The sequence below is a fragment of the Erpetoichthys calabaricus genome, chromosome 5 (assembly GCF_900747795.2).
Source record: "Erpetoichthys calabaricus chromosome 5, fErpCal1.3, whole genome shotgun sequence".
In the NCBI taxonomy this organism is placed as follows: Eukaryota; Metazoa; Chordata; class Cladistia; order Polypteriformes; family Polypteridae; genus Erpetoichthys; species Erpetoichthys calabaricus.
The window spans coordinates 153,479,307-153,491,674 of record NC_041398.2 but is presented as its reverse complement, the minus strand read 5'-3'; the positions used below and the strand labels follow the sequence as shown (position 1 = coordinate 153,491,674).

At 40.0% G+C, this 12,368-nt stretch overlaps 1 protein-coding gene across 3 annotated transcripts in view; it reads right to left on the bottom strand.

Moving 5' to 3' along the window:
• ints10 (integrator complex subunit 10) overlaps positions 1 to 12,368 on the bottom strand; it is a 321,144-nt gene that overhangs the window by 282,188 nt on the left and 26,588 nt on the right. For 2 of the 3 annotated variants that reach the window (XM_051927742.1, XM_051927743.1), the window contains exon 2: positions 10,968 to 11,035. In XM_051927742.1, coding sequence (XP_051783702.1) covers positions 10,968 to 11,035 — 68 coding nt within the window. Of the gene's footprint in view, positions 1 to 10,963; positions 11,036 to 12,368 lie in introns of those variants that run through there. The other variant, XM_051927744.1, reaches the window with a different exon arrangement.

The window sequence follows — 12,368 nt, the reverse complement described above, 5'->3', positions numbered from 1 at the left end:
TGGAAAAAATCTGAAATGCTAAATAATTGCACTGTTGGATCAAATAAGAATGAAGCATCCTGAAAAACTCATTCAATCCAATGACAGAAGAAGATAAGTACATTTTATTAAATGCTTACACTATCCCCATTCAAAAATGTAATTAGTCCAAGCAGCAAAAATACCAGAACTGTTTGCAAAAAATGTCAGCAAGGATTCCTAATAATTTAAGGAAGGTAAGGGACTCCGAGAACTAATGAGCTATGTTGAGCCAGAATATTGAGCCTAGTGCTGGGAGGTATACCGGTTCATACCGAAAACCGTTTTTTATTTTTTTTATGATATGGATTTTTCTTATACCGCAACACCGGTTTAAATTGCCTAAACGACGTTCGGAACATGGCGCAGCGGGAAACTGTTCAAGTGGGGACCTTTTTCACTGCTACACCGCTAAACACAGATTTGTTGTACTAGGGCTTTTTTTCACTGCTACACCACCAAATAGTGGGCAGTAGCATAGGTATGCCGTGCGGTGAAAATGGACAGAGAGCATTCCGAAACTGAACTAAAAGTTGAACATAATGAACAGAAGAACTTTTGCCGAAAAAAAGGAGTCACGTCCGTCGCCTGGAGATACTTTAGTTTTAAAAGGTCAGATGTGTAAATACTGTTTCTATACTACTGGATAATACTGCAACCCAAGTTGTACTTGTTTTTGTACTTGCTAGTGTATGTTTTGCTTGTATTCATCCTGTGCTGGCGACTCGTTCAGAGATGGGCGCAACTCTGAATGGATGGCATAATTAAACATGTATAACGAAGATATTTTTAAAGTTCTGAACACTCCGTCGGCTAAGGTAATACAGTAATCCCTCCTCCATCGCGGGGGTTGCGTTCCAGAGCCACCCGCGAAATAAGAAAATCCGCGAAGTAGAAACCATATGTTTATATGGTTATTTTTATATTGTCATGCTTGGGTCACAGATTTGTGCAGAAACACAGGAGGTTGTAGAGAGACAGGAACGTTATTCAAACACTGCAAACAAACATTTGTCTCTTTTTCAAAAGTTTAAACTGTGCTCCATGACAAGACAGAGATGACAGTTCTGTCTCACAATTAAAAGAATGCAAACATATCTTCCTCTTCAAAGGAGTGCGTGTCAGGAGCACAGAATGTCACATAGATAGAGAAAACAATCTCTAGCAAACAAATCAATAGGGCTGTTTGGCTTTTAAGTATGCGAAGCACCGCGGCACAAAGCTGTTGAAGGCGGCAGCTCACACCCCCTCCGTCAGGAGCAGGGAGAGGGAGAGAGAGAGAGAGAGAGAGAGAGAGAGACAGAGTTTGTTTTTCAGTCAAAAATCAATACGTGCCCTTTGAGCTTTTAAGTATGAGAAGCACTGTGCAGCATGTCGTTTCAGGAAGCAGCTGCACAAAAGATAGCAACGTGAAGATAATCTTTCAGCATTTTTAGACGAGCGTCCATATCGTCTAGGTGTGCGAACAGCCCCCCTGCTCAATCCCCATACATCAGGATCACAGATAGTCAGCGCAAGAGAGAGAGAAAAGTAAGCAATCTAGCTTCTCAGCCATCTGCCAATAGCGTCCCTTGTATGAAATCAACTGGGCAAACCAACTGAGGAAGCATGTACCAGAAATTAAAAGACCCATTGTCCGCAGAAATCCGCAAACCAGCAAAAAATCCGCGATATATATTTAAATATGCTTATACAGTGGTGTGAAAAACTATTTGCCCCCTTCCTGATTTCTTATTCTTTTGCATGTTTGTCACACAAAATGTTTCTGATCATCAAACACATTTAACCATTAGTCAAATATAACACAAGTAAACACAAAATGCAGTTTGTAAATGGTGGTTTTTATTATTTAGGGAGAAAAAAAAATCCAAACCTACATGGCCCTGTGTGAAAAAGTAATTGCCCCCTGAACCTAATAACTGGTTGGGCCACCCTTACCAGCAATAACTGCAATCAAGCGTTTGCGATAACTTGCAATGAGTCTATTACAGCGCTCTGGAGGAATTTTGGCCCACTCATCTTTGCAAAATTGTTGTAATTCAGCTTTATTTGAGGGTTTTCTAGCATGAACCGCCTTTTTAAGGTCATGCCATAGCATCTCAATTGGATTCAGGTCAGGACTTTGACTAGGCCACTCCAAAGTCTTCATTTTGTTTTTCTTCAGCCATTCAGAGATGGATTTGCTGGTGTGTTTTGGGTCATTGTCCTGTTGCAGCACCCAAGATCGCTTCAGCTTGAGTTGACGAACAGATGGCCGGACATTCTCCTTCAGGATTTTTTGGTAGACAGTAGAATTCATGGTTCCATCTATCACAGCAAGCCTTCCAGGTCCTGAAGCAGCAAAACAACCCCAGACCATCACACTACCACCACCATATTTTACTGTTGGTATGATGTTCTTTTTCTGAAATGCTGTGTTCCTTTTACGCCAGATGTAACGGGACATTTGCCTTCCAGAAAGTTCAACTTTTGTCTCATCAGTCCACAAGGTATTTTCCCAAAAGTCTTGGCAATCATTGAGATGTTTCTTAGCAAAATTGAGACGAGCCCTAATGTTCTTTTTGCTTAACAGTGGTTTGCGTCTTGGAAATCTGCCATGCAGGCCGTTTTTGCCCAGTCTCTTTCTTATGGTGGAGTCGTGAACACTGACCTTAATTGAGGCAAGTGAGGCCTGCAGTTCTTTAGACGTTGTCCTGGGGTCTTTTGTGACCTCTCAGATGAGTCGTCTCTGCGCTCTTGGGGTAATTTTGGTCGGCCGGCCACTCCTGGGAAGGTTCACCACTGTTCCATGTTTTTGCCATTTGTGGATAATGGCTCTCACTGTGGTTCGCTGGAGTCCCAAAGCTTTAGAAATGGCTTTATAACCTTTACCAGACTGATAGATCTCAATTACTTCTGTTCTCATTTGTTCCTGAATTTCTTTGGATCTTGGCATGATGTCTAGCTTTTGAGGTGCTTTTGGTCTACTTCTCTGTGTCAGGCAGTTCCTATTTAAGTGATTTCTTGATTGAAACAGGTGTGGCAGTAATCAGGCCTGGGGGTGGCTACGGAAATTGAACTCAGGTGTGATACACCACAGTTAGGTTATTTTTTAACAAGGGGGCAATTACTTTTTCACAAAGGGCCATGTAGGTTTGGATTTTTTTTCTCCCTAAATAATAAAAACCATCATTTAAAAACTGCATTTTGTGTTTACTTGTGTTATATTTGACTAATGGTTAAATGTGTTTGATGATCAGAAACATTTTGTGTGACAAACATCCATATTACTAACCGAGAATGCTAAACCGGATGGACGCAGGGACATCCGGCCATGGGCCGTAGCCGCAAAAAGACGTACTGCGCAGGCGCCCCAAGAAATGAGGCGCCGTGAGAGGCGGACAAGACCACAGAAAAAAGGAGTGAGCACAGAAAAAAGGAGTCAAACGCAGGCAACGCACACAGCGCCGCACGATCAAAACACCCCCCCCCCCCCCCCCCCCCGACACACACACACACACAAGCAACGGACGGGACACACACAAAGAGGAGGATTTAATCCCACTGCACACAAAACGGGACGCACACAAAGAGGAGGATTCAACAAGCCACAAGCACACAAAAAAAAAGAAGCAGCGAGCACCACACAAAGCCCATTGGACACGAAACGGGACAGACTACGGACATAGCACACGAAACGTACACAAAAACGACGATTCAGACCCACGACCACAGTAACATAAATAACAAATGACACACAAAGCCACATTTCTAAATGAACCGTCCGTATTAAACATACGTCATCTCAACACGTTCACAATATGCAGCATAGGTAGATCTCATTACAATGAGGCACTATTAACTGTTCAACCGCAGAAAAGGCTCCATATTAACAGTGAGTGCAATACTCCTTATTACTTATCCATATTTCTAGAAGAAAAAATGTCTCGGCTCCAAAAACGCAAAGCTCAACTAAAGCGTCTAACTAACAATGTACCTAAAAGTAAAAACTTTATGAACTGCATTAGATCCTACAATAGTTCATTTGCTTTTGCATCTACCGGAGTAAATATCAGGCCACCAAAAGGCAATGGCCCATACTGCTTTCGCATATGTGCACAAATACTGCATCGCATTGGAACAGTGCACCCTGAAACAAATCAACAACGCAAATATGCACAAATCTACATCCTAGATCCACATGACGCAATCTATCAATCAAAGTGCTGCATCGCAACAGGCACGGATTCAAAACGAAACACCTCCCGTCTCAGACATACGTTAACGGCAAGGAAGGCTACAACGGGCTTCTCACACAGCACAGGCAAATCGATTACAGCTCAAAAACAACACGTCCCAAATACTACACATGCAACAACGCGCCTCTCAAACGGCACAAGCAAAACATACACCAGGAAAATTCATTCGGATTAATGAATGTCATTTGCAATCATTGTCATTCAGTTCACTTCCCTGAAGAAACAACTGGCAATACAAGTAATACATTTACACGTTGTTGTCAAAAGGGTCAAATTAGACTACCTCCTTTACATTCATATCCTGAATATCTACAGAACCTTCTAACTAACGATGTACCTGAAAGTGAAATCTTTATCAACTGCATTAGATCCTACAAATCGGTATCCACTATGAACATTAACGGTGGCACTGCACGTGACATCCGTCTTGCAAAAATGTTAATTATTGATGAATGTACAATGGCATCCAGTCACTTACTCAACACCATTCATAAACTTCTACAAACGTTTATGAATAATAATATTCGCTTTGGAGGAAAGGTACTTTTATTAGGAGGAGATTTTAGACAGTGCTTAGCTATTCTTCCACATGCCATGCGCTCAGCTATTGTTCAGTGCACCTTAAAATACGCAGACAATTGGCATTGCTTTCAAAAGATACAGTTAGTAAAAAAAGATACGATGTCCAGAACCAGATCATAACAATTGCTTATTACAACTGGGAGATTGTACACTCACCAATACAGATGGACTTCACCCACATATTATTACAATTCCTCAGGCCTTTATCTGCGACGACTTAGTTACAGACAGATTTGGAACAGCAATCTCATTAGACCAGATGCCCCTTTTAACACAACGCACTATATTATGTCCAAAAAATATTAATGTGGAAAACATAAATACACAAGTCATTCCATTACTTCCTGGAGAGACACAACTCTTTCTAAGCTCTGACAAACCTGACTCTGATCACAACAATAACCATCTTCATTGACATTACAAGTTCTGACCTGGAATTAACTTTTACACTTAAACGGCGTGTACAAAGAAATTTTCAAATAAACCTTTACACTGTGCCACACACTTTATTGTTTGCTTTCTATTTGCATCATCTACACCTTCACACTATTCTATATCTCATTCATACATCACGCTCTTTGTCATTCCCAACACCAGGGGTTGGCGAGCGAAGCGAGCAGGGGGTGGAGCCCCCTAGTGCAAAAGAATAAGAAATCAGGAAGGGGGCAAATAGTTTTTCACACCACTGTATATCGAAGCCGCGAAAGGCGAAGCGCGATATAGGGAGGGATCACTGTAACTAGTTTTAATTTCACAAAGACGTTTATCGTGTGGTGATTGGTAATGTGGAGAAAGAAAAAGGAAAGATAGGAACTGGGGTTTTGGTAGAGAGCAGGAATATCATGAAGTGAATGGATTCTGTGCGGTGATTGCTGCAGGCGCCTGCTCTTAGTGCGGAGGAAGTCAGTTTAAGATGTGTAGTGATTAACGACTGGGTCGGGGAACACTTAACACAAAGTATTTGAAGTGCTGCATTAACTTGTGACGGGGTTTGAGAAAATCTAGTAAATTAAACATTGATTTTAGGATGAAGTTTAGTTTACAACATTCTACTTTAATTATAAAATAAACTATGAGAATAAAGTGGAAATGTCGACTTTAATCTTGACATAGTCAACATGTCGAATTTATTCTTGACATATAGTTTGTTTTTTTCTTCCGTGTCCATATTTTTTTTTCTTCACAGTGGCCCTAATGCGTTTCCATAGGGCTATACCACAAACAGCATTATAAATGCAAGTTGCAGTTTTTATTATTTATGTATATAGCTTAGCTTGAAGCAAGGTCCATATTAATGCAGTTTGCCTAAATGATGGTATAGTTGGTAAGATGTCATCACCAAGTTGCACTTGTTTTATTTTATTTTAATTTGGTGAATACTGTGTAATGCACCTGGGCTTGAAGCTTTGAAGTAATGGTGCAACTATCAGTAATACTATTATGTATTTTATTGTTATTATTTATTAGTTTAAATATTATGCAGTTTAATGATGGTAAAATTGTTTAAAAAGTCACTTTAACGTGTCAGTGGACAGAGATTGTTAACATTAACAGAAAGTGTAGTTGGTTTACAAAAAATATTTACTATTTATTCCTTTTCTAAGACGTGTTCAGTGCAATCCAACTTTTGACAAACACCTCTGGATATTTTACTAAGTCTAAATGCCTCTTTGGATGGTTGAAAATATGTTGTCAAAATCATAGTTTAAGCTTTTGCAAAATTTGTTCAATTAAAGGTTCTATATTTTGACTGCATCTGTCATGCAATGTGCTTCCTTCTCTTTAGTGCCACCCCCTTGAAAACTATCACTTTATGGGGCCATGCAAACCTGGATTAATACTTGTGTGCACATTAAAATGTCTTTTTGTACGATGTACAATTCTCATAACAGTCTAATAGGTTATTCTTAGCCAGTCTACTGCAGTAATTCCAGTGGAAAATGTGGTTAACATCCACTCATGTATGGGGAAAAAAATACCGTCTAATACCGTGAAACCGGCAGAATTTAGAAAAATACCGTGATATAGAATTTTGGTCATACCGCCCACCTCTAATTGAGTCCTTTCTTAATATTTGAACACAAAACTTGTAAGTTAATAAAGCAGACGAATCACACTGCAATGGCATATTGTTAGAAACAGAAGAGGGACAGGGAGGTAAAAACATAGCAAAATGTTGTTACCAGAAAAATCAAACAAAGTGTCAAAGCCAGACCAAAACCCTAATCTGTAGTTAAGAAGATTTAGAATAAACAGTGTAAAACAATCAACAAAGAAAGCACTGCATCAGAACTGCACAATCCTGGACATCCAGGACATACACAATGGCAACCTTTATACCTTCAACTCAGCCATGTCATGAGCCACAAACTTCCAGGTGATCTTACATACCATGTTACCCCGAAAATAAGACCTACTCCGAAAATAAGCCCTTGCATGATTTTCAGGCTGCTCTGTAGTATAAGCCCTACCCCAAAAATAAGCCCTAGTCAAGATCGTCAGCTGAAACATAAGGCGCCTAAGGCCAGGTTTATACTTCACGCAATGCAACGTGTGTGCCCGAAACATCCGTTAAATTCCGAGGACACCCTGCCACAATATCTCTGAAAAGGATGTTTAATGATTACATCCAATAATTCAGGGATGCAGCCAGTCCAGCAGTATCAGCGCAAGACAGAAACAAAATCTCTGGACGGGGCATCAGCTCATTGCAATGTGAACACAAGCACACACATACACTGGCGTCATTGTAGCTTCACCAAATCCCCAAAACATCATGTCTTTGGATGGAAAACTGTGCACACAGTGAAAACCCACAAGGAAAACAAACATGCAAACTCCAGGCAGGGATTACAAGGGATATGACTTCCTGTGAGACAGCAGCGCTACCGCTCTGCCACCGTGCCACCTCATATGTGTAACTATTAGCAGTATTCATTATTTAAACAAAGTTAACAATTTATCTGCAAAATGTAACATACATATTTAAGGTATTTCATAATGAAAGTGATATCAAGTATAAATCTAAGAATTCTAAATGTGCAGAGAGCTGGAATATTATAAATTTAATGCGTTCTGTGTGGCGATGCTGCTTGCCGCTGCTGTCAGGTCAGGATGAAGCCCCAGAAGCGCGTAGAGATTTAACAACTGAGTTGGTTTTAAGATGATGTTTACGACGTTCTACTTTAATGACAAACTACAGGATTAAAGAGGACATTTCAAGTTTAAAGCTGAAATTTTGACTTTAATCACAAAATAAACATTTTCATTATGTCCATATGTTCTTTATCTCAGTGGCTCAAATACGCCAACCGTGCATTTTGATGATATTGCAAAGGCACAAAAAAAAAAAAAAAAGACATCGAACCATTCATCAAACATTGAAGCACGCACAGGAGGATCCTGGAGGATCCGAAAAGCAAAGCAAGAAATTCAGGCTGAAATTCAGGGTTTGAATGTGCAGAGTTATGATGATATTCCAGAAGAAGATGACATGACTGTATCTGGATAAATGTAAATTGTTGAACATGAATAAATATAAGATATCCCCTGAAAATATCCCCCAGTGCATCTTTTGGAGCAAAAATTAATATAAGACCTAGTGCTGGGCGGAATGACCAAAATTCTATATCACGGTATTTTTCAAGATTGTACCGGTTTCACGGTATTCGACGGTATTTTTTTCCCATGCATGAGTTAATCACATTTTCCACTGCAATTACTGCAGTAGACTGGCTAAGAATAACCTATTCCACTGTCATGAGAATTGTACTGTACATTGTACAAAAAAACATTTTAATGTGCACACAAGTATTAATACAGGTTTGCATGGCTCCATAAAGTGATAGTTTTCAAAGGGGGGGGGGGCACTAATGAAGAGAAGGAATCACACTGCATGACAGTTGCTGTCAAAATACAGAACCTTTTTATTGAACAAATTTTGCAAACCGCCTAAACTAAAACTTTGACAACAAATTGTCAACCATCCAAAGAGGCATTTAGCTGTATTGCACTGAACATGTCTTAGAAAAGGAATAAATGGCAAATATTTTTTGTAAACCAACTACATTTTGTTAGTGTTAACAATCTCTGTCCACTGACATGTTAAAGTGACTTTTTAAACAACTTTACCATCATTAAACTGCATAATATATAAACTAATAAATAATAACAATAAAATAAATAATAGTGCAACTTCCAGTAATAATACTATTACATCAAAACTTCAAGCCCAGGTACATTACACAGTATTCACCAAACTAAAATAAAACAAGTACAACTTGGAGAAGGCATCTTTACCAACTGAACCGTTCATTAAGGCAAATTGCATTAATATAGACCTTGCTTCAAGCTAAGCTATATATATATATATATATAAATAATAAATAATAAAACTGCAACTTGCATTTATAATACTATTTGTTGTTTAGTGGGTCAAAAAAAACAAAAAAAAAAATGGTCCATTTTTAAATCCAGTTCGCCGTGTCTGTCTTCCTGGGCGCGATTGCTTGACAGCAGGGAGTTGATGAGGTGATTGGGGCGAGTCGCATCTGATCATTCTCAATTGCTTCGTCGGCTTAGTGTGGCATGTGTGGCGACCTCGGACGATCTGGCTGCGCAGTGTGGCGGCAGCCAAAACAGGGGTTGGCAGAAAGCAGTTCCTGCTGAAAAGGCTCCATCAGCAACGCCAGTGAAGGGTGAGCCGTGGAGACAGAAGGTGGTGTGCTGCGATCGGGCGAGGAGAGAGACTGCATTTTAACGGATATATTTATTATGGATTTTATCCCCACATTTCACTGGCTTTATGGATTTGCTATTTATTTGGGTACTGTATTTTTCTGAACACTGTCCAACGGACACTTTTGGTTTTACTTTGACTGTTTTTAACAAAAGCACTTGAGCACTTTCCAACATCCCCTGGCTTCAATGAGATTTCTCAGCTCACTATCGACGGTGTTGGTTCAACAGACACCCATGTGGGAAGAGGGAGTCTGTAGGGGACCGTCACCGTCACCGTCACAGTATTACACAGTAACCAGACACATTACACAGTGTTGAAAAAAAAAAATAAAACAAATACAACTTGGCTTGCAGTATTATCCAGTACAATAGAAACAGTATTCATACATTTGAACATAATGCTCCACATCCGACCTTTTAAAACCAAAGTATCTACAGATAACAGACACAGCACCTTTTTTCGTCAAAAGTTCTTCTGTGTTATCATGTTGAACTTTATCGGCTGCTACAGCTTCAGTTTCAGAATGTTCCCTGTCCATTTTCACCGCTCAATATCTCCACTAACACATGTACTCTGTTGGATGCGTATTTTGCGGTGCACCAGTGAAAAAGGTCCCCCTTAAACAGTTTCCCGCTGCGCCACGTTCTGAATGTTGTTTAGGCTATTTAAACCGGTGTTCCGGTATAAGAAACATCCATATCATAACAAAAATAAAAAACGGTTTTTGGTATGAACCGGTATACCGCCCAGCACTAATAAGACCCCGTCTTATTTTCAGGGAAACATGGTAGCAATCCCATAGAAACAGTTAACAACTGGACACAAAATGGTGGTCAAACATGAAATAATTTCAACTATTCTAAAATGAAAATGATAGTATAAAAACATGCTGCACCTTAAAAACCCTATTCTGGATAAGACAAAATATTATTCAAGTAACAGGTGTCGATGAAAATTTTTTTTAAATTAAAAAAGAAAATCATCTTAATAACATGTGCTTAACAAAGAAACTGAACACTAAGTAGCACCATAATGATGTCGTTGACAAGATGATAAAAAAAAAAAATAACACTGTTACATACTAGTTTAAAACAAAAAAGAACTCCAATATTAATTCTTGAACTCTCAAACAGAAAGTCAGAGTTAAGACTACATGCCTACAAAACAAAATCTAAACCACAGACTTTAGAGACACCAGTCAACAGTTGGGTTTCTAGGCTGAATTTCACTAGTCCAATTAAAAAGTATTAAAAAAAAATTGATTGTAAAAACTCAAACACAAGTGGGATTCGCTTAAGGGTCCCATTAAGTTTCACGCATTAGTTCTACTCTATGTCGTGATGTAGCCACTCACCACCATCTCTAGACATAAACCAGACATTACCTACATGTCATAGAGTAGTCTTCCAGCAGAGGCAGTTCTCTCAGCATTGCGTTCAATGATGTACATTTCATACTGTGAAGTAAAAAAAAAAAAAAGAAAGCATCATTACAAGCAAATATCTAGCTGAAGGTACACTTTGCTCACCACACGTGTACAATCATACTGTAAAGTAAAAAAAAAAAAAAGAAAGCATCATTACAAGCAAATGTCTAGCTGAAGCTACACTTTGCTCACCACACGTGTACAATATATTTATGCACTAAATATTATTTCACTTGACTTGAGTGGTCATAATACACAGTATCCATATTACTAAACGAGAATGGTAAACCGGATATGGAAGCAGGGACATGCCCGTGGACGCAAAAGACATAGTGCGCAAGCGCCACACAACCCCTCCCCCCCCCCCCCCCCCCCCCCACCCTCAACAGTGCAAAACGGGAGAAACTACAAACCGTCAGAGTAGATAACAAAGTAAAATGTCATAAAGAGATGCCGCAAGCGGGATAAAGCGAGGTCAGAAATAAAACAGAGTTGGAAACAAAATAAAACACAAAGTTGGAAACAAAGTAAAACTTCATAAAGGGATTAAAGAAACAAAGCACACCTCCCCCTCTCCCCGAGTTAAACGGGAGAGACTACGCGCGTGCACAGACACCACACAAAGCACCCCCCCCCCCACCCCCCGCACCAGAGCAAAACGGGAGAGACTACAAACCGTCAGAGTAGGAAACAAAGTTAAACGTCATAAACAGGTTAACGAACTGGGACAAACACATAGAGAGCAGGTTACAAAACAAAGCCACCCTCCCCACAGTAAAACGAGAAAGACTACGGACCGTCTGACATGCCGCAAGCAGGATACAGCGACGTCAGAAATAAAACACAAGAGTAGGAAACAAACTAAAACTTCATAAAGGGATTAAAGAATGGGGACGAACACATGGAGAGCGGGTTACAGATGATGAAAACTGGAATGCAACAGCTACAAAAAAACCTATGGAATTAAACACATGCACACCGAGATACAAAATATAAAAGCACAAACAACGACAGTTAAACGTCCACACCACACAGCGGATGCGGACCCTGAAGGTTCAGGCGCCTACATCGGGCGTCAGAACGCCCAGTGAAGTACAAAAGGCAAATGCGCCTACACAGCATGGTAAGAACCGACATAATACGGAAGGCGCAGGCGTCGCCGCCATATTGTGAGTGGCACTAATGCGTACGGAGTCCACAAAGGTTCATACATCAAACCCGAGATGGTACGGACACGCATCTGAAACCGCGGAAGCAAAACTGTCTCGGCTCCAAAACCAAACAGTTCAACAACTAACACAGCTTCGACACCGAGCCCGCGTGGACAGATCTAATGAACGTGGGATACAAAGTGAAACGGCAA